Below are 23382 nucleotides of genomic sequence, written 5' to 3'. Positions count from 1 at the left end.
GTTTTGAAGCAGCAGCTCTACAACACACGGTTTCACTTTGCTCTGCGGAGAAGGGAGATAGAAGTTTGTACTTTGGTCAATCAAAGCCAGCAGTTAATGCAACAGCTGTTCTACCTCTACTATACAGGACGTTGAGTGAAGAAATTACTTTATAATCATCCACACGCCATTAGTGAAGCTCGGGTGCTTCATGACTCCATGAAGCATGTTTCGTTTGCCGAAGTCCGTGCGTGTAATAGTCTGTTTGAATGACGTTTATTCTTCCGTCCATCCACTCTTTTCATTATATCCATGTCTTTTAAGGCTCTTATTAAATAGTCTCGGTTGGGGTCCGAGCGGCCATCCTGGACTATGTCGTCATCAGCGCTTCATCACGGCAAGTCGCGCATTCGTAGAACGACCGGAATTAACTTAAAGAGGAATCAAGTGTATACAATTATTTAATTCTGAATTAAATTTGAAATAAACCAGCCACAAAACATTTGCAATTTGCAAATGTTTACATGGTCAGTTTAAAGAGGATTTAACTTTCATTCTGAATTAAAGAGGAATTAAAGCTCCCATGAAAACGTGGCCAGTATCTTGTTGCTAACAGTCCTAATCCTTACTGTGTCGATAGGAGAGAGAGAGATCATTACTCCCCCTCAGGGAGAGGTCCATAGTTTCTAGTACTGTGCACTGCTGTGGTCTGTTTTCCAGCATCATTGTTTCTGAAATGATCAACAACCTTGTTGATTTAATGTTTGTGAGTTGGCTTTGGTAATGAAAATGCAATCCAACTAAAATCCTGGGGAAACCAAAATGCTCAGCAGTAACTTAATCCTCTCTCTGGGAGCCTCCTTGTAAAGTTTTGCTCATATTGTTATTGACACGCCAGCTGCAGTTTTGTGGTATCACCTGAAAGACAAAAGGTGCATACTTCAGTGGCCTTTAGCTTTATAATGACGCTGGGAAAAGAGCAGTCAGCCTTTGTTTGTGCAAAATCCAACTGTAATCTGGTGTTCTTGATAGATGTTGCCTTTTATTTCAAATGTTTACAGAAATCCTGAACAACAGTCCTGTGTGGTCCTGCGTCTAATAAAAGACACTCATGTACACTTCTTGTTGCCATCAGATCACTGGCCAGCACATATTGTGTGGTTTCCTAAGGGACAAGCACATGGTTGGCATGGGGCGGGAACAAGTGGGACTTTGACCTCAGCCGGGATCATTAAATGTATGAAAGAGTCCCAATCACAGAGCCTGACTCAATGGGCCAGCTGTGTTGGTGCTGTCAACCTCATTGGCCTCTGGTCCATCTCCTCTGGCCTACATAAGCCTCCCACAGTGGGCTCCTGGAGGATTAGCACACCAGAGGAAGGTATGAAGGGTTCAGGAGCAAGTGCTCAAGGGTCATCCAGGGGTTTCACATTTGATCTCCTCAATTAATGTGCTCTCGTGTATTATTATGATTGAACCGGCTTACACTGATATGAGACTTAGCTTCGTCAAGCTATCAAGTGTAATTTACTCACAACCTGGCTCCCACTGGGGATTCAGTCTGTCTGAGGAGCACTTGATCACCTGATTTTGGTGTTTTGGTCTTCAGAGGAGAAAAAGAAGTGGAATGTTTGCTTTGAATTGACAGGTTTGAGGGGGTTGGTTACTAACCACACAATACTAAGTTGTCATCATGTTCGGCAGCGAGGCTGTTACGTCCTACCTAGCAGACAGTCAAACCTTTTTCCTTTTATGAGTAAGTTTTAATAAGTGGGGCGTTTTTCTACATGTTTGATGAATTTTGTGAGGACAGATGAATTATAATGTCACCCTAAGGGCATACGCGATTCTTCTGGTTTTCATTGGTGGAAAAGCTTCAGGGGATTGTGCAAAGTACACAAACCTTTTAAAATTGCACACCTGCAAATAGACTGCAGCATTTCAGAAGTCAGGCTGTGTTAGCCTGCGGTTAGAGTCCTGCAAACCAACAGTAGATCGAAGCACAACCTCTTCTGCTGAAGACTGAGAGCCAGGATCAGATGCTGATCTGACATGAGGGAGGCTTAGACAAGGAAGGTTTGATTCCCCATGTTTTTGCAGCGTCATTGCGATAGCTTAACAAAACGTCTAAAGAATAGCATCTCCTGAAGTTCTTCCGTGCAAGAAGAAACTTGCTTTGTCAAAAATGCTGGCCCACTAAGAAAAAAAAGGACGTTCAGTTCAGCCAAACCAAGTTTCTTTGTCCATGCCACCATACTGATAAACATACATAAACAGTGTGACACACAACAAAGCACACAACAACTACCATTGTGTTGTGGTTGTCTATGGAAACAGTGCTTCCCCTCACTAAGGGGTTGACACAGATACTAGGTCGGCCACCACACATTTACACACATAAGTGCATGTTTGTGCATAAGAGAAAGGATCGACCAGAAACTGTTTATCTTTTATTCTTTCCTTTGGACTGTTATTTCTAAAGACTCAGATAGTCTTCAGTCCAAGTTGCAAAGTTCACGTTTTTGGACAGATAATACAAATGCTGAGTAGAATTTTCAGCCATTAAAAAATCTGATATTGAAAAAATGAACTGGACAACATTAAAATATTATAACCTAGAGCTTCCTGTGCAGACGATTTAACTCTTATCAACATATCAGGGACAGTAATACACATGCTCAACTGTTCAACTGTATCAAAGAGCGTTTCAACCCTCAAAGGCTCTGAATCATGAAAATAAAAAGTACATTGGATTGGATGAAAGCAGCCAACGTGAGGTCAAGATGAGGAGTGTGGATGTCCAAGAGTTCAGTTAGTTTGGAGGTTTTATAAATGGTTTAAAGATCAATCATCAATCAATCAATCAATCAATCAATCTTTATTTGTATAGCGCCAAATCATAACCAATGGTATCTCAAGGCACTTTACAGTAGAGCAGTCTTAAGGACGGACTCTTCATTTTATGGATACACACATATGCATATATACGTATATACACATACATATGTATCCCACACCCAACATGAATTCATCATGGCGGCAAGGAAAACCTTCTGTTAAGCAGCAGGAACCTTGTGTGGATCCCATTCCTATGATGAACAGCCATCCACGTTATGCTGTAATGTATGTTTTTTTGTTAAAGATGCATCCTCTGTGCCTCCCTCGGGTCATGGGAGTGCCTGAGGTGAGGACTTTTTATCCATTTCTGCTGCCCTCTGACCTGGACCGATAAGCAAACAACAAGCACGAGTGTTACATACAAATGACTTTGTAAGTGCACATTGTTGACCTGATAAATGGATACTGCTTGTTTGCTTGTTAACAGTAGAGTTTGTCCTGTCTGTGTGACTGTTGCAGCACTTTTGTCCAATAGGAGTGAGCTTTTTTCAGCAGTAGTTTCGGAGTGTTAGGGTCATTTGGATCCAGTACCTAGACTGTCTGCTGCTCCATCATCTGGTGTGACGTAACATGACACACACTCTAGTCGTATGTGTGCTATAGCTAACTTGGAGCATTTGGGAACTTGTTTATGCAAAGCAAAGATTTAGTCATTTCAACCTTTTTTTTAACTCACATTTTCACAACAAATGTTTTTTTCTGTTTTTACCTAACTAGTACAGTGCCCCTCGGAAGTATGTATTCATGTGGGAGCATAAGGGGTATATTTGAGGGTGCAAAATGTGGGTGCAATTTTCCTGGTTTAATTCTATGGGACATGTGCATGACTTCATCATCACTTTTATATTTTTTTGTATGGTGTATTTTTCTGTAACATATGTTTTTTGGAGTCATGTGTATTTGTGTATCTTTCTGTTGTCTTTTTGTGCATAAATGATTGGTGTTTTTTTATTTTAATTCTTTTTGTAATGTATGTTTTTTTGGAGTCGTGTATTTTTGTATAATTATTGTTTTTGTTGCTAATGTAGTGTGATGCAGGAGTAATTTTGTGTATTTTTTGTATAAATATTTAGTTTTGTGTATTTTGAGCCATTTTCATATTTTTGTTGTATTTTTCTGTAAATGTATGTTTTTTTAAGTCGAGTACAGTGCCTGTCAGAAGTGTATATTCATATAGTGGGAGCTTAAGAAGAGTTGTCAATTATGGGCATAATAATAACAACATACTCTGTAACATTATAAAGGGGTATATTTGCAGGTGCAAAGTAAAATAGCGTGTGCAATTTCCCTGGTTTAATTCTATGAGTCATGCGCATGATAAATGTGTTGTTTGTTTTTTTTATGTCATTTTTATATTTGTTTTGTTTGGTGTATTTTTCTCTAATGTACAGTGCCCGTCGGAAGTATGCATTCATGTGGGATTATAAGTATTTAGTTTAGTGTAATTTGAGTCATTTTCATGTTTTTGTTGCCGTTTGGTGTATTATTCTGTGTTGTCTTTTGTGTAATTTTTGTATAAATATTTATTTTTGTGTATTTTGAATCATTTTCATATTTTTTGTTGTCGTTTAGTGTGTGTGCGCCTGCCTAACTTTCACTAAACTTGTCTATTTTCAGTAGTTAGGTGTAGTGGCAGGTGTGTCGTGAGTGAAGCTGCAGTAATCATCAGGCGGGCTTCACTATGTAGCACGTCAATAACTTCCGGGTGAGGTCTGTCCGGTCTAAATAGCGTACGGTCAAACTAACATGAAAATAAACGTTTCGAAATGTCATCACCAAATAAAGAACAGTAAAAAAGTATTTTTCCTCAAAAGAGAAAAGAGAAGTCCACGGGAGCTCACGCACGCACCGGAAGTGAGCTGTGCAGTGAAATAGATATAGATGGTGCGCTAGCGCCCCCTCACACCCTGAGGTCAAAAGTTGAATAGGTTTCATTTCGGGGCCGTCCAGAAGTGAAATAAAATTAAAATAAACATTTTGACAGGACCAAATTACTCCAAAATAACACACACTCGGGGTATTTGGAACCCGTTGACCGAGTTTCAGGTCAAACTCGCATCGCATCGGGGAGATATTTGCTCCTCACACACATGCACGCACGCACACAGACGTCCCTTGCTTTTTAGTAAGATAGAATAGATAATAAGTTCATCAGAAGAAAAGTTTGTTTTGTATATTTAATGATAATGTATTTTGGATTTAAATGGTTAAGAACGGTTTATCTTCAGTAGCATCAGAAGCTGCTAAAAGTTTTGTTTTATTATCAGTCATGCTCTTTTCATCCTGTTATTTTAGATATTAATTTATTATGATACAGGTCTGTCATTCAAGAGAATAGTTTCCGTTTTCGTCTCCTCATAAAGCAGCCCCCTCTGTATTAAATATATCTCCCCATTGTAGTGAAATGGGGAGTTATGGAGTCAAAGCTCTTCATAACTAGAGCTTTGATGTTTTATGGGACCCAACGACCGGTACATAGACCGCTAACATCATAGGCAACACGACAGTAGTAGTTTCACTTTATGTGCGTTCCACCACGACTTTTTGGTGCTGTGCAAAATGACTTTTAAACTCAGCGCGACAAGTGTAGATCTTTTTTCCTGAACAGAGAGTTGGAAGCACGGCACAAACATGAATGGTTTTAAAGCCTCTTCTTGATGTGGTTTCAACGATCTTTCTAAGTCTTTTAAAACAGTGCAGAGCGCAGCTCTGAACGTCTTCTCTGTGGCGGGCGCCGTGTTTGTTTTGACACTGATTGGTGCAGGAGATATATGATGTTCCTTCTAGGGGTGTCCCAATCCGATATCGATATCGGATATCGGTCCGATATCAACCTGAAAACAAATATCGAATATCAGATTCAATTTATTTTTTATTTTTTTGCAATTCATTTTTTATTTATTTTATTCAATTGCAGAATACTGGTGTAGTGACACAGCTGATTAGGGAGGCAAGAGAGAACAAAGGCAACCTGTCAGTGCTGTGGCTTGACCTGGCCAATGCATTTGGCTCCATTCCACACAAGCTGGTTCAGCTCACTTTGACAAAACATCATGTCCCGAGCAAGTGTAGAGACCTCATTGCTGATTATTACACCAATTTCAGGATGAGGGTCTCTTGGAGAGCAATAACATCACATTGGCACAAGGTAGGGATTGGTATTATCACAGGTTGCACTATCTCTGTGACACTATTTTCCCTAGCCATGAACATGCTCACCAAGTCTGTTGAGCCAGAGTGCAGAGGACCCCTATCGAAATCCAGACAGCGGCAACCCCCCCATCAGGGCGTTTGTGGATGACCTCACAGTCATGACTAATCAGTCTCAGGCTGCCGGTGGATTCTGAAGGGACTCGAAAAGGTGATGGATTGGGCCCAGATGCGATTCAAACCAGCCAAGTCAAGGTCCATGGTGCTGAGAAAAGGGAAGGTAGAGGACAAGTTTCGTTTTAACATCACAGGCTCAGCCATCCCAACCATCATAGAGAAGCCAGTCAAGAGCTTGGGCAAGGTTTTTGACAGCTTCCTGAGAGACACAACTTCTATCCAGTTGACCTGCACTGTATTGGATGGCTGGCTGAAATCCGTGGACAAGTCAGGCCTCCCGGGAAAGTTCAAAGCCTGGGTATACCAACACGGCATTCTACCCAGGATCCTGTGGCCCCACCTTGTCTATGCAGTCCCCATCTCAACAGTGAAGAGCTTAGAGAGAAGGGTAAGCAGCCACCTCAGGAGATAGCTTGGATTACCGAAGAGCCTGAGCAGCCTCGCACTTTATGGGAACACAAACAAACTGCAGCTGCCCTTCAAATCCTTGGAGGAGGAGTTTAAGGTTACAAGAGCCAGAGATGTGGTTCAGTACAGCTACTCACGTGATCCGAAGGTGGCTAAAACAGGGATCAAAGTGAGGACTGAATGGAGGGCAGAGAACGCAGTTCAAGAGGCATAGGCAAGGCTGCGTCAGAGGAGCCTGGTGGGAGTGGTCACATGAGGCAGAGCTGGGCTAGGCTCCTTTCCAACTCCCCGAACAAACACCAGTGGGAAGGAAGGGCGCCGCCTTGTCCAGGAGGAGGTGAGAGCTGCAGTGGAACATTCAAGAACCATCAAAGCAGTGGGAATGAAGCAACAGGGAGCTTGGACAAGATGGGGGAACGCGGTCGAGAGGAAAGTGACTTGGGCTGAGCTGTGGAAAGCCGAGCCTCACCGCATCAAATTCCTCATCCAGGCAGTATATGACGTACTCCCAAGTCCATCAAACCTGCACACATGGGGCATAGCAGAGACATCAGCATGCCCACTGTGTTCCAAACGAGGAACTCTGGAACACAATCTCAGCTGTTGCACCAGGGCACTTGGAGATGGGCGGTACCGCTGGAGGCATGACCAGGTTCTTAAGACCATCGCTGAAGTTATCAGCGAAGGACTTGTGGGCGCGAAGCATGCCCGACCCTCCAAGGAAACCATCGCCTTTGTCAGAGCTGGGGAGCAGCCAACCCCGACCAGAAGAACCTCTGCAGGAATCCTAGCCTCTGCAAAAGACTGGCAGCTGTTGGTGGACCTTGAACATCAGCTAAAGTTTCCCGGCCACATTGCAGTTACCACCCTGCGACCAGACATTGTCCTTGTGTCTGAGGCCAGTAAGCAAATAGTGCTGCTGGAGCTGACCATCCCGTGGGAAGATCGCCTGGAAGAAGCCTTTGAGAGGAAGCTCGCCAAGTATGCGGGACTGGTCAGTGACTGCCAGCTGGCTGGTTGGAGAGCAAGGTGTTTCCCAGTGGAGGTTGGATGTAGGGGTTTTGCAGCCCGTTCCCTAAACAGAGCACTCAGCTGTCTGGGCATCGAGGGAGAGAGAAGGAGGAGAGCCATCCGCAGTAACACCGACGCGGCAGAGAGGGCCTCAAGATGGCTGTGGCTCAAAAGAGGAGAGCCATGGAGTCATGGTAGCTAGCTAGCCATCTGGACACGAGCCGGGGCCTGATCAGCCACGGCTGGGTCACCTGGAGGAGGGCGTATTATGTTGAAAGACCCGAAACGCCCGATGAGACCAGGCACATAACTGATGATGTGTCCAGAGGCATCAGTAGATGTATGTACGAAGATGTTTAAGGTCAAAATGTATATAACAAATTGGTTAATAATAAATAAATCAGTTTTTCTCATACCTACTGTTGCTGACTATTGTTCTCTGTTTCAGTAACATGACTTGATCAAGTCTTTTCTAACATTCCACACTACAAAATAAGTTTTTTTTTATTTTTATAAAAAAAAAAAAAAAAAAAAGTAATAAAAGCATGTATGATTAATGCTGTTATCGTATCAGATCAATATCAGTATCAGCCGATACGCAAGGCTGCAATAACGGTATCATATCGGAAATGAAAATGTTGTATTGGGACATCCCTAGTTCTTTCTGTACGGCTCTGATTGGCTATGTTTATTTCGAGACAAGGAAGTTAGCAGAAGCGACGGTATTACCATACCCACTTTCTTACAAAAAATAAGGAAGTGGGTGTGGCTTATTGCCAGGCTAGGTTAACGTGATAACTCCCATTAAAATGCATCGCATTGAAATCCCCACCAGGAAGCGCTACAACATTTCATGACGTAGCACGTAGCACACTCATCGCGAATAAGTATCATGCCCTGCAGCACATGAAATAGGAGGAAATCGTGTTGCCACACATGAAAAATGTGTCGATTTGTTAGGGTGTCACAAACTTCGTAAGACTAGTTGTCATAGGGAATAGTAAATATAAGAGGTCAGTCCAAAACACAGACATTCTGTGAATCCCATTTGTTTAGTTAAACAACTATCCTTTCAAATATCTGTGGGTGATCAAGTTCCTGCAGAGTTTGTGAAGTTCCATGAGTCTCTGGTGGCTCTGCAGACAGGGTCGGCTAAGTCCAAGACATCCAATGCTCACACATTGTTCTCCCCTTCCCATAAAAAAGATACGAGCCACTTGAGACTCGCCATGATAAGTCTCCCTTGTATGGATTTTGACATTTTTATATTCCATCACAAAACGTAGCCGTCCCCAGGTTAATGTTGACTTTTGGTCCCAGATCTTGTTAATTCTAAATCCAAACACACGCATACACACACAGACTCTCCTCGCTTGAGAGACATCCATAAAATACTGGTGGATGAAGCAGGTATAAACATATAAATATGACTTCTTTTTTTTTTACGTACATTTACAGGGATTGTGCATGGCACACACTGTGCCCCTTGACAAACATGGAAAAAAAGACTTTTTTCCAAACCACTTTGCCTGCCTGTCACAGAGGTATACACCATCCTCTGGACTTGGCTGAAAGCAGCATCCTCCATTCATAGCAATGCTAAATCAGTTTATTTAGACTTATGTCTTTATGATTTGCAGGAGTACAGCGCTGGAGCCGGTCTCGCTTGCTTGCTGAAAAAACAGAAATTTGTTCAGCTCAAATAAAATTTGATGAGGAGATAATTTTGCGAGCGTGCAGCATAAAGGTCCCTCTCATGAGGAGGGCTGCTGTGCTCGGAGGGCAAAGCAAATGAAGGTCTGAGAAGTTAGTTTAAACACACAGTGGGCCAGATGATGGAGAGCGATAGGACTGATATGGTCTGCAATGAGGGCCCAGCGCTACAAAACAGTGCCGTCAAAAACACTCCAAAATAATATTACACAGTTTCCTGTTTACATGGACACACTCAACAGCTTTTCAACATTGTGAAAGACAGGAGTTGATTAATGAGACGACGTTACGAAACCGTCTAGCGATCCATCTTAAATATCTAATCCAATATTTCTAAAATGAGCTGTAGAAAAACATCAGAGTAAACGGCAATAAATAATAAAAGATTAAAAAAATAAACTACATTTTAGTGTGTCTGCTTTACTTTGGAAATATATACTTCATATTCACCAACTGCATATTGAAAACCTTGAGATGAATGTATAGAGCAGACACAGGCAACTGGCGGCCCGGGGGTCCACATGCGGCCCTCGGTCTAATTTTGTGTGGCCCCCAAAACAAATTTGGAATTCATGAAGTTGGAAGTCGTACGAAGAACACCAAAATACACAAAACTCAAGGAACACAGACAATGAGAGCCAAATGCACAAAATGTCAAGGAAAGTACAAAAAGTATAACAACAAAAGAAAAATGGGAAAAATTATTCATAAAACACACAAAATGACAACAAAGACACACTTAACAACCACTTAAACACACAAAATGACTACAAAAACAACAACATATACAAAAGGACTTCAAAGACACACAAAATGACAACAAGAACAGAAAAAAATATCACAAAAACACACACAATAAATTGAAAATCACAAAAAAAGAGAACCAAAATTTGTCATATTGATGAGAAAATCTAGAAAATGAATTTAAAAATGAACATCAAGCTTGTATTAATGCTCAGATTGGTCATTCTTCTAAATCCTGACATAAATGTTGATAATGAGGCCCTCCAAACAGAGAATCACATGTTTGTGGCCCCCGCTGTGAGAGAAGTTGCCTATCTTGGTATAGAGTATACAATTTTGCTGATATAGAGTAAATGTAGTCACTATCGTTACAGAGCAGAACAGATACCATGTAAACCTCTGGAAGCAGCAACAAAAGAGATACATGGGCAAATGTCAAACAAACAGGAAAGTTTGGGTTTCTTTGACTTGTGACTTTTGTTGTATTGATACAGTAAAAAAATGGAACGATTAATGTTTATTGTGCTCTCTATTTCAGGACTTTAGGACTTTAGGACATTATGGAATCCCTGGCATGCCTCAAGGGGAGGATAGAGCCAAATTAGGGCATTACAAACATGTCAACAGTTAAAGCAATTAAACCAGAGAGATAAACGCACTTTAACTCCTTTTTTTTTTTTTTTTTTTAAAGAAAAGAATAAAACACAGAAAGAAGTTGTAGATAAAGAACAGACACACATTATTGCCAATAAAACCTTCAAGAAAATAAAATCTAATTCCATAATCTTCCTCAGATGAGAGCTGAGGAGCTTCATGTTACGATAAAAAAAAAAAAAAAGTCAATGTGTGTGTCTGCGTGCATGCGTGTGTGTGTGTGTGTGTGTGAGGTTAAGATGGTTTACATGACTTGTTCTTTTAGTTTAACAGAAGTAGACACTTGTCTAATACTCAGGATGTTACTTTGAAGTCAGAAAGTCTCCATTTTTACACGAATTAATGGATTTACATCCACACATATTATATCGAGATGTATGTAAAGATGTAGATGGACATGCAAATTTGATAGTAAGATCACAATAAAAGCGACTTCTGTATAAAATCTGATTTTGTTCAGTTTAATCTTGTTTCTTAAGTCCTTTGAACCAACAAATGATTCACTTTATTCATGTCCCACATATGACATCACTCAGAGTTCCAGTGTTTACCACCTCTGCCTTCTTCCCTGCACACATCCTGTTTGGTGGGAGCATCTTCCATTGTTTGCAATCTGTATCTACCAGAGCTCATATTCATGAATGCTTTCTGTTTTGGAAAGTTGTCGTTGCATTTTGTTTGTTTGGTTTTCTTTTGGCAAAACATTCGTCTGTGTTTTCATTTCCATAGTACAACGAGAGAGAAAAACAACCAAAGGTTTATGATGATAAACGTGCAAAATACAAAGAAGACACACCAATTTTATACAAGATATAAGATCATTTAAATGTTTTTTTTATTCTCCACCCTTGTTCAGTCGATCACAGTTCCTCTCCTGAGATTCATAAAAAAAAGATTAGATAAACTAAAACCTCAAAGTCCAAGAACTGAACCTCTTTTTTCAGCAGCTGAAGTCACACTGGGGGAAAGCTTTGAAGCTGATGAGGGCAGAAGGACATCCCAGTGTTACAATGCATCCTTGTATGTAAGCACATGACGCTTTCACTGTGACGAGTGCAACTCACAGTACTCTGTGTATGTCCTATAATGTGAGCACCTTGATGAGGGGCCCCGCGTTGGTGCACCGTCACATGTTTGTGCAAGATAATCAGGAAAGAATAAACATGTGATTTTGACTGATTAAAACACATTTCTATATTTTATCATCACCTAGCCTGGAAAGTGACTGGCTAGATGTTTTCAGGCACAAGACATATGCTTTACAAAATGTGTGAAAGGGATGTACATATAGCACAGAGATGGACAACTTTGATCACAGCAAAAATGCAATTTTCTGCTCCCAGGACCATGCACATTATCAACATTCATGCCATTATTTCGAATAATGACCAATCTGAGCATTCATTTGGAAAAATATATATATATATATATATATATATTTTAGTTATTGTTTTTGTGTATTTTTGTTGTCATTGTTCTCTTATTTTGTCATGGTCTTGTGTGTTTTCTAAGTAATTTTGTGAATTTCAGTTGTTATTTTTCTTATATTTTAGTCAAGGTCTTTTTTTTGTTTTTTTGACAAATTTTTTTTAGTGGTTGTGTTTTTGTTTTCATTGTGTATATATATATATATATATATATATATATATATATATATATATATATATATTTTTTTTTTTTTTTTTTTTTTTTTTTTTTTTTTTTCTGTCATTCCTGTCTATTTTCATAGTGATCTTGTGTGTTTTTTGCTGTTGTTTTGTGTTTGGAGTCATTTTGTCATTTCACTTCAGGAGCAGAACACATTTAGACAGAGGGGCCCCTGGGCCACCAGATGCCTGTGTCTGATATAGCAGATGTGTCAAGGCCTGGGGGCCAAATCCGGCTTTTTGGAACATCCAATTCGGCCCGCAGGAGAAAATAAAATTGACAGAGAAAACATGAATCAATGTGTAATGGAAACTCAACAATATTTGCAGGGCCTCACAGTTATCCCAGTGCTGATGACAGTCATTTTTTAATGCTATAAACAGTTAAAAAAGCTCAAAATTCTTCAATTTTCCTCAAACTATGACATCATATTTCCCTTAAATAAACAAAAAATGCTCAAAAAAATCTAAGAAACATGAAGTGAAGACCCTGTTGGGACTGATTTCTATCACGTAGTGCTTGGATATGGTCGGTTTCTAACATTATTTGTATTTTATGTGTACGTAGAATTGCACTAGGGCAACATAATGTTAAAATTACTTGTTTTCCCACATAAAATCTGTGGCCCCTGAACTAAAATGAAACCCCTGCTATATAGGATTAAAAACCAGTGTGACACTGCCCTCTAGTGTCCACTGGTCATTTCAATTATTATTGGGGTTTTTTTCTCCAAAGTGAATTAAATGCTTAAAATCTGTTCAACCACTTCAGACATCAGTGAACAGCAGGAGGATTAAACCCTAATGTGAACCACTTCAATCATGTTATCTTCAGACGTGTGTGTGTGTGTGTGTGTGTGTGTGTGTGTGTGTGTGTGTGTGTGGCGTCCCCACATGTGTGTGTCTTTCCTGGTATTTTGGTATTTCTTTTGAACTTCAGATAGTGGCAGATATCTGACTGAAAGGATCTCCCACCACACGAGTCCTTTGTGGGCCGCAGCAGCAGCAGCAGCAGTGTAAGCAGCAGCAGCAGCAGCAGTGTAAGCTGACGGCTTCATGTTGCCTTCCAATGATGATGTATTACGTGACTAAATGGATGGTTGGAGATGGTTTGGACATACAGTATGTTGGAAATGTCCCTCCGCGCTCATGGATAAATAAACATCTAGACTACTAGGGGTGTCCTGATACAACTCATTCAATTCCGATACACTACCGATATTGCGATCTTGCGCATTGACCAATATTGATCAGATACGATAACAGCACGACTTGCTTTTATTACTTATTGTTGAATGTGGAATGTTTAAAAAAGAGTGATGTTTCTCACAGAGAAAACAATATGCAGCATCTGTAGGTATTAGAAAAACTGACTCATTTATTAGAGTCTGGAATGGATTGTTTGTGTTGGAGTGCTTGTGTGATTTTGCTTAATTATAGATGCAGGCCGATATAATCCAATACTCATTTTATTTTCTGATATTGGACCGATATCAAACATCAATAGTGGTGCTTGGGACACCCCTACTGTAGACATAGTTTTTAAGAATATTTTCAGAACCTTCACAACCTTCAAACTCACCTTTTAAATAAAAAGATTTAAGATTTTGAAAACTTTCAAATGAATGATGATTAATGTTTGCGTTAGGTATATTCAAGAATTTTTCCACATTTTGCAGCACGTTAGATTTAAGGTTAGGGTTAGGTTATAACCAAATATTGCAACATTTTTTAGGGTTAGGGTTAGGGTTAGGGTTAGGTTTAGGGTAAGGTTTAGTCTTAGTCATGTGACCTAAACTGGCCAATGACTGACCTATCACATGACCAAAAACTGGCGGGGGACAGATAGCATGTCGGTATATTGATACGACAACTGTGCCATTGCCTATTTTTAATGATTTTTAAAACAAATGGCCTTGTTACTTTTGACCCAAAGTAATCTATGAAAAACAACTGTAAATCTTGTTTCATTTGATTATTTCATAGAGTGAAAATAATCCAGAAGTTATGTTTTTCAAACTCAACTTCAAGTCACTAGTGAAGAATGACACAAATTATTATTATTCAACCGGTGCTTTACTTTGGAATTTTCCAAAAGTAAAGCACCGGTTGAATAATAATAATTTGTGTTGTCATTCTTACCAAAATCAAACCAACTTCAGCAACTCCAGAGACTCTGAGTCGGATATTATCAAACTCAAGATTGATGATGCAAACATTGAACGTGAGTATGAAAAAAATTCCTTGAAGTTGTTTGTTAATTTAGAACAGCAGTTTTACAAAAAGTCAATAATCTTTCTTGATCACGATTCACTCCAAATCCTCGATTATTTGTTTTTATTTCCATATTATAATAATTGTGTAGGACACTAACCCACAAAAAAGAGAAGAATGAGAAAAAATTAGACTAATAAAAAAAAAAAAAAAACTATTTGGACCATACTGATGTACTGTTCATGTATTCTAACTTTTTTAAGTTCATGGACTTGTTAAAATTTTGTTTGCTTTAATTAATAATTATCTATATTCTTTAATACAATCATGATTTTGTCTATGGCCTAGGTTCCCAAAGTGAGGTACGGGTACCCCAAAAGGTACGCAAATTGTCATGGGGTACGTGAATCAAAATGAAAAACAATGATAACATTGGAAACTAGAATATTTAGAGCAGTTAATTTTAATGCTAACTTAATACTAATGCTAGGCTAATGTGATTGCTAAGTTAATGCTAATGCCAAGTTATTGTTATTTCTAGGCAAATGCTAGGTTAATGCTAATGATAGGTCACTGTTAATGCTATGCTAATACTAATTCTATTGCAATGTAAATGCTAGGTTGATGTTATTGCTAGGTTATTGCTATTGCTCGGTTAATGCAAGGTTTATGCGAATGCTAGGCTAATGCTATTGCTAGGCTAATAATAATGCTATGTTAAAGCTAATACTAGGTCAATATTAATGCAAGGCTAATATTATTGCTGTGCTGATGTTAATGTTGACGCTAGGTTAATGCTATTGCTAGATTATTGCTATTGCTAGGCTAATGCTAGATAATGCTAATGCCAATGATAAGCTAATGCAGTGCGACGCTGGCCAGCACCTGCATCCTCATTCGCATTTTCTTCAGCAAATTATTCTAGTAATTATTATTTCACGCTATGTCAATGTTAATGCTAGGCTAATTCTGTTGCAATGTTAATGCTAGGTTAATGTTATTGCTATTGCTCAGTTAATGCTAGGTTAATGCAAATGCTAGGCTAATGATATTGCTAGGCTAATGATAATACGATGTTAAAGCTAATACTTGGTCAATATTAATGCTATTGCTGTGCTGATGTTAATGTTGATGCTAGGTTAATGCTATTGCTAGATCATTGCTAGGCGAATGCTAGATAATGCTAATGCCAATGATAAGCTAATGCATTGCGACGCGGACCAGGACCTGCATCCTCATTCACATTTTCTTCAGGAAATGATTCTAGTATTTATTATTATATATAATAATATAATTATATATATTATATATTATATGTTAAAATCACTGTAGAGCTACATTGTATATGACATTACATTATGATGTTTTTTAAGTGTGCAGGAGAAGGGGGTACATGGCTTCAGGTTAAATGTCTGAAGGGTTAGGGTCCAGGGTACAACAGGAGCCAAAATAGGTGCTTAAAAAAGTAGTGTACTGCTCCATACATCCACCAGGGAGCGATATTCCTTCGTTAATAATCTTTGAAGCATTTTCACAGTGTGTTGACAATCATTTTCTCCTCAAATGTCTCCCTTATTCAGTAGATGGTAGTCTGTGATTGACCTATTGGCCACATTATCATCACTAATGTCAGTATATTAACAGATCATATGGGAAAGAACAAAGTTTTCTGTATTTTTGCTGTTGTTTTCTGTCATTTTTGTGTTTTTTGTTGTCGACCGTTTTGGGTATTTGGAGTCAATTCTGTATTTTGTTGATATTTTCTGTATTTTTATGTTTTTGTATTTTTGTTCTCACTTGGGTCCTTTTTGTGTAGAGTTTGCATGTTCTCCCCGTCCAGGTACTCCGGCTTCCTCCGCACCACCCACAAAAAAAATGGCTGTTAGGTTGAGTGGAGTCGTGAATGTGAATGTGAGTGGTTGTGTTTGTCTGTGTGTGTGTTGCCCTGTGATGGACTGGGATGGGCACCAGCAGACACCTGAAAAGGAGCAAGAAGATCAGAAAATGGATGAATGGGATGTTTTTGTGCTTTTGTGTTTCTTTTTTTTTTTTTGCTGTTGTGTGATTTATTTTCTGTAATTTCAGAATCAGAATTCCTTTATTAATCCCAGGGGGAAAATGCTTTTGTTACAGCCACAGAACACATCACAAATAAAAGAATAAAAACTTTAACAAAGACAAAAGAGAGAATAAACAATAAAGAAAGAGAAAAAAAGTAGAAAAAAGTAGGATAGATAATAATAATAATAATAATAATAATAATAATAATAATAATAATAATAATAATAATATACAATATATACCAATGTGATTCAGATATTTACAAAAAATAATAAAAATAATACAAATATACAAATGTGATTTAGATATATACAACAATCAAGCTGTCAGGTTACAGAGATGAATTATACAGTTTGATCGCCACAGGCAGGAATGATTTCCTTTGGGTTCTGTGGAGCACCGTTGTTGTCGCTTTGTGTTTTTGCAGTAATTTTGTCTATTTTGTTGATGTTTTTTGTGTCTTTGGTTAATGTTTTGGTGTTTTTGTTTTGTTTTTTGGAGTAATTTTGTATATTTGACCGCGATTTTGAAAGTGTTGGTACGGTTACCAAAATACAAGTACGTAGCGTCTTAGGGTTAGGTTTAGGGTTAGGGTTAGGTTATAACCCAATATCGCAACAATTTTTAGGGTTAGGGGTAGGTTTAGCGTAAGGTTTAGTCTTAGTCACGTGACCTAAACTGGCCAAATAGCAGCGCTGCGTATGGATAGAATGTTGGTATATTGATACGGCAACAGTACGGGTAGCCACTGCTTATTTTGTATGTTTTGTTGGCATTTAGTGTTTTGTTTTGTTGTTCTTTTACTGTCGCGTGTTCCAGATGTCATTTAGTGCCTTTACTTTAGGGGCCGCATAAAATTAGGCTGACGGCCAGATGTGGTTCACGGGCCACCAGTTGCCCATTCCCGGTCTAATGCAACAAGTAATTGCACAAATTATATGCCAACTGTTTTTTACTGTATCTAATGGTGTGCATGAAATAAATCAAATGTTTTTTTTAATATTTTATTGGAACAGCTTCCTACTGATTGCTCTCAGACTTTTCTAACCTTTCATTGGTTTAAAGTTGCTCATATCTTCTTATACCTGCTGCTTCCAGAGAGGATCATGCTAACAAAAGAGAAGGGAAATAACCTAATTCTTATTATACTGTGAGGTATTATGTAGATGAAGTCAGTACATGCCTGGGCACTTTTCTCAGTAGAGGACTTGAATGAGGAGGATTAGGACCAGATGTTGGCTCCTAAAGGAGGATGGCCCTTTGGTCTGAGGGGCGGAGCCTGCTTTATACCCAGTGTGCTGCCTCACATTTATTCTTAGCAGGTAGTTTAAAAAGCAAACACATGAGCAGCAGAGGAGGAGGAGGAGGAGCAGGATCTTTCCCTTCCTGTGTCTCCGTGGATATGTTGGGTAAAAAAGGCTCCGGTGCGGGGATGGTGATGGTGGACCGAGGCAGGGTGGGTGAGCGGCTCCAGGCCGCCCTGGCCGGGCTGCAGGAGCTACATCTGCTCCGGGACAGACAGGGAGACATGGTGAGCTGGGCTCTGAGGGCCGACCGGGAGGAGCCCGTCACCTCTGTGCGCTCATGGGGGCCAGCGGGGCCTCACGGGCTGGGGTCCGAGGAGCTGAGGCTGGAGGCCACTCTGACAGCCCTGAAACAGCAACTGGTGAGAAGAGATGAACATTAAACATGCAAAGATCGATCACATCCTTATAATCACAACATCCTGTGCTACACTTCTATTGCAGCACCATAAATTACATTTTTTTTAATCTATTTCAATTATTTTCCAATACAACTGATCCATATAAGCACAAATGCATTGTCCAAGCAGGGACCAGCATTTAATAATGTACAGTTACTAAACCCACACAGGTTCCTTACAACTGGTATAAACATATAAATAAATAATATTAAGATACTCCACTAACTAAAACCATTTATATCATATCACATCGAGATTCAAGATATATTTAGTTTTCTATTTTGGCGATAGAGAAAATTACAATATTGCCTATATTTATCTATCTATGTATTGTAGCTTATTTAGTTTTAAAACACTTGTTTCCCTACTTTTCATAACAACATTATAAGCACAGTTAGATGGATTTCTGAGTGCGTCCTAATTCAGACCTTCCACTAAACAAGCCACACTACAGAAGTCACTCACACATGCTGTCCTTATAGGTGAAAAAGCCAAAAGTGGCACATTATGTGCCACTGTTTGCCTGTGTACCTGAATTGTCTTTCTGCTCAGACTTCATTTGAATTAAAAGTATATCGCTATTTTGAGAAAAAAAATATATATACAGATATGAGTTTTGGTCCATATCACCCAGCCCTTGGAACAAAACAGATATGTGAACTGGCTTGTTTTTCTTGTAAATAAATAAATAAAGTAGCTCTGTCCACTTAGCTTTAAACAAAGTTCCTGACTCAGAATGTGGTCTAGCTGTCTAATGACCCGTTTAACTTCACAAACCACTTGCTTTTTCCAGAGGGTTTTCATGTCAGTCAGCTGAACAACATTTTTTCAACATGATAACACATTGGTGGTGATGTACGTCTGTGTCTTTGGCAGTAAATGTTGAGTTTGACCATTGCTGCTCATGAGCTTTCAGCCTTCAAATATTACCAGATTGTCTGTTTTTTCCTGCTCTCAGCTGGGGGTAGGAAGTAGGATAGGTGTCATAAATCTAGCTTCACTGCTGGACCCAGGGGGATGTTTAACTGTGTGTGTGAGAGTGTGCATGGAGACTGCAGGAGAACAACCTGAATCATTAACCACTAATGCCAGGAAATAAATAAAGGAGGTGAGTTTTGCAGGGGCTGGGATCCCAGTCCTGAGAGGCCCCTGAGTGTCAGAGACAGCTGTCTGGGCCAAAGTTTTCCATGACGGCCTTTTTCCACAGTCTGCTGTTAAAGTCATTCAGAGGAAGTGTAGGGATTTAGTGCAAGTGTGCAAACGCAAGAAAGAAAGAAAATACTCTGCAGAGATGAGATTGAGGTTTTGTTCCCTGCAGAGGCACAACATCCGTAACTATCTCAAACTACAGTAATTACCTGATGCATTTAATCGCTACCAGATTTTATTTCAGGATCCACTGTAACAGTAATTTCTAGCTTGTGCTGAGAAGCGTTCCACGTCCCAACCCCCAAGCTTTCCTCCTGTAGCAGTTTACACAATGGCCAGGCTTACGCTGTGGGGGAGAAATGAGTTACCCACCACTGATTCTTCTTGGCTCCCCTATGTCCTGCTGAGGTTAATCATCAGCCACAGCTGAGTGGCTTTTGTTTTTTCGGATGTACATTAAAGCTCATTTATCGAAACAACAGACTGTGTATTCAAGATTTCTTCACTTGTTGTTGCCATACGGAAAGTTTTTTTTTTTTTTCTTGCTGAATTTCCAAAAGTAATTGAACAAGCTTCACTGTATAGCATTCAATGTTGTAGTTAATGTTTTGCATTTTATCTTTTTTACAGTCCCGTCTTCGGAAACAAGATGTCGGTTTGAAGACTCACTTACATCAGCTGGACCAGCAGATCAGTGAGCTGAAGCTTGATGTGAACAAGGCCTCCACAGAGCAGTTGGAGAGTGACAGCAGGCCAAGTTCAGGTGTGTATAATGTAATAATTAGAATTCTGCTGTATGCTATTTGTCGTAATAAGAATATTTTTTGTTGTACAAATATTAATAAGAACGCTAATTTGAATTGTTCTTCCTCTCTTTAGGGTTCTATGAGCTCAGTGATGGTGGCTCTTGCTCATTGTCCAACTCGTGCACCTCTGTATACAGCGAGTGCCTGTCGTCCTCACAGACGAGCCTTCTCCCTAATCCGATGAGCCCTGCTAACTACCACATTAGCCCCCAACCTCGAGCAGATGTATGCCGCCGGCGTTCTGCTGATGAGAGCACAGCACAGCCGGCCCAGCCTCGAGGGACAGGCCTTCATCTGGGCAGCAGCAGGATCAGAGCCAGCGCTACGAGCACCGATCAGGTGGCACGACCGAGGCCTGTGTCAACAGGTAATCACACCTTTCATTTCTTTAAATTGTCTCCTCTGTATAAACAGCAACAACCACTGTTGTTACCGAGCAACTTAACATGTATTTTACTTCATAATACTATAGAATCTTTCATGGATGTATGACTCAAATTATAATTGCTGTTTTTGTGTTCATCAGGTGACCTTGACAGAATTATGACTCACGGGCCAGGATATTCCAAATACATGGATCCAAACAAACCTCCAATGGGTCCGAACTTAAAGACTTGTGTGGTGGACCCAAAGTTTCAGCGTAATTTGGAGTCCCGAAGCGGCACTGAAGTCTACCGATACCCTAGTCCACTGCATGCTGTGGCTCTCCAAAGCCCAATTTTTTACTGTGGGGGAGAAACTGGCACACCTGGAATTCTGAAGGGACATGAATCAAACAGCTTTGACAAGACACAGAGTGGTTATGATGCAAAAACAATAGGATACATTGACAAGATCCTTCAGCGCAGCTTGGACAGGGTCCAGAATGAAACATTCATAGAAAGTCCAAACGCCCACAGCGACTGCAACAGGAGATCAACTGAAGTCAGAACCATGTGCCCTGAAGTGCCTCAGAAAGATTCTATGCCGTCGCCCCATCAAGCTAAGACCCCAGGCATCATCCTACTAGATAATGACCCGAGGAGACACTGCATGACATATTCCAGCCAGGAGCTAACTGATAACACAGACCACAAACAGCCAGTTAGAGCGCCTGAGGTTGCATACCTTTACTCCTGTCCTGTTGTCATGAAGGAGTACAGCTCAGATGAGGTCAACTTTTCCTCTTTGAAGTCAAATAAGAAACTCCAAGGGGAATCAGGTTCTGTTAAACGGAGCAATTCTGAGAAGAGGTGTGTAGAAGATCCAGACTTAAGACTCCATGAAAAGAATAGTCATCGGCAAAGAGCAGCTATTGGCCACAGCTCCAGTAATGAGGAGAGACAGACCTTTGATGCGCATATAGTTCACAGTGCTTCACCTGAGTTTGTCCATGCCAAATTTGTTCCTGCTGAATCTGAGAGGGTCAAAGTTCAACAGGCAGAACGTAAAACCAAAGCATTGAAACTAAAGCGAAAAAGCAGCGATAAGGTTCGAGCAGTAAAGCAAGCACACGGATATTTATCTGGTGAACGAACCAAAGACACTAGTGCCACAATTAAGGGAGAACATAAAAAGTTAGGCAAGGGAAAGGTGACCCAGAAGTTCTCCAAATCCAACACAGAGGACCACAGGTATGGTTCAGGCTCAGATTCGAGCCTCCATAGTCCCAGACTTAGGTGGATCCAAAAGGTTAACCCTAAGCCTTTGTCCATTCCCATAATTCAGAGGTCCAGCAAAAACTGTGGGCATCAATGTCCAAATGCCGAGCAGCCTTTGGAGCAGAGGAAAAGAAAACAAACAAGCACCAAATGGCAGTTGGATGTGGACGTGTTACCAGGCCCCCTTGATCAACATCAGCTTTCAAAAGAGTCTAAAACTCGAGGGTCTGGAAGTTCCCGAGTGATCCGCAGCATGAGTGCCAGACACTGCCAATGGACCGGACCTTCCCGCCACTTCCGCTCCTCCACTTTTTCCCATTCATTCCTCCACGACCTTAATGCCAGATACCCTCCAGCACCATTTAACATAAGCAGCCGCTACCCCCCCAGATGTGAGTCTGAGTATTCAGCTGAATGCGCCTCACTGTTTCATTCAACCATTGCGGAGAGCAGTGAGGGAGAGATGAGCGACAACACCACCAACCGCTTTGGTGATGGCGAGTTTAGCCAGAGCTACCAGTCATACTCAGACTCTGACAGCAGCCTGTCCGTTGAAGAGGACGAGGACCAGGTGGATATTCACAGAGTGGAAGGGGGTCTGGTGTGGGCAGACTCTGCACTGGGGCCCACCACTACTGATCGGCCCCTGAGGCAGCTCCCACCCCACCCTGAGCCCGCCGCCTGCCGCATCAAAGCTTCGCGAGCCCTGAAGAAGAAAATTCGGCGGTTCCAGCCGGCTTCCCTGAAGGTCATGACCCTGGTGTAAACAGTTCCCCAAGGCTGAAGGAGAAAAACACGGAGAGCTGTGGGAAAAAACTTTAAAAGTTTCCTCAAGGGCTCTAATCCAAATGTGGACTGAAAATGTGCACTAACTTAGTGAAGCCTAAAAAAAATGCGCAAAATTGCAGTGTAATAAATCTTGTATTTTAAAAAAAAAAATACATCTACAAATGTTATTGTGTAATTAATCGCCTGTTGCTTCTCATTGCATGTTCTTGCATATGACAATTATTTCTTATTTCTACCCATAATTATCTCTTCTGTTTCTATTCAGCTCAATGTTAATAATGATTTACCATGTTTCACATTAAAAAATAAACTCGTATTTAATAAATCTTGGACCGTGTGTGTGTGAAATATTTGTACCTCCTGCTTGTTCAATTCTGCAAAAAAAATGTATTTTTTTTTTTTTTTTTATGGATTTCTTAAGGCATTGCTATTTGGCATTCTCAAATGAGTTTTTCCTGTTGGTGCATCCTTATCCGATATGTTTGACTAAAAACTATTCCTTCCTAATCTGCACAAACATTCCAATGAGTGTTAACATAGATAGCGCTCACAGCTTCTTATCTCCTTTTCTGATTCTGTCCAGCTGTTGGTTTAATAAGCTGCAGCTTCAACAATCCTGTCACACTGTCATGCTTAAT

The 23382-nt window shown here is 40.3% G+C and overlaps 1 protein-coding gene and 1 pseudogene across 1 annotated transcript; both read left to right on the top strand.

Moving 5' to 3' along the window:
* Positions 1-3121: 3121 nt before the first annotated feature.
* Positions 3122-7825, top strand: LOC114476967 (uncharacterized; annotated as a pseudogene).
* Positions 7826-17952: 10127 nt separating this feature from the next.
* dact2 (dishevelled-binding antagonist of beta-catenin 2) lies at positions 17953-23073 on the top strand. The gene is made up of 4 exons (XM_028469586.1): positions 17953-18321; positions 20140-20272; positions 20389-20682; positions 20842-23073. The coding sequence occupies exons 1-4, from the start codon at positions 17998-18000 to the stop codon at positions 22719-22721; spliced, it is 2631 nt and encodes an 876-aa protein (XP_028325387.1). The 5' UTR covers positions 17953-17997; the 3' UTR covers positions 22722-23073.
* The last annotated feature ends 309 nt before the right edge of the window (positions 23074-23382 follow it).

Source organism: Gouania willdenowi, chromosome 15 (assembly GCF_900634775.1).
Source record: "Gouania willdenowi chromosome 15, fGouWil2.1, whole genome shotgun sequence".
NCBI lineage: Eukaryota > Metazoa > Chordata > Actinopteri > Blenniiformes > Gobiesocidae > Gouania > Gouania willdenowi.
This window is presented reverse-complemented; position numbering and strand designations above follow the sequence as displayed.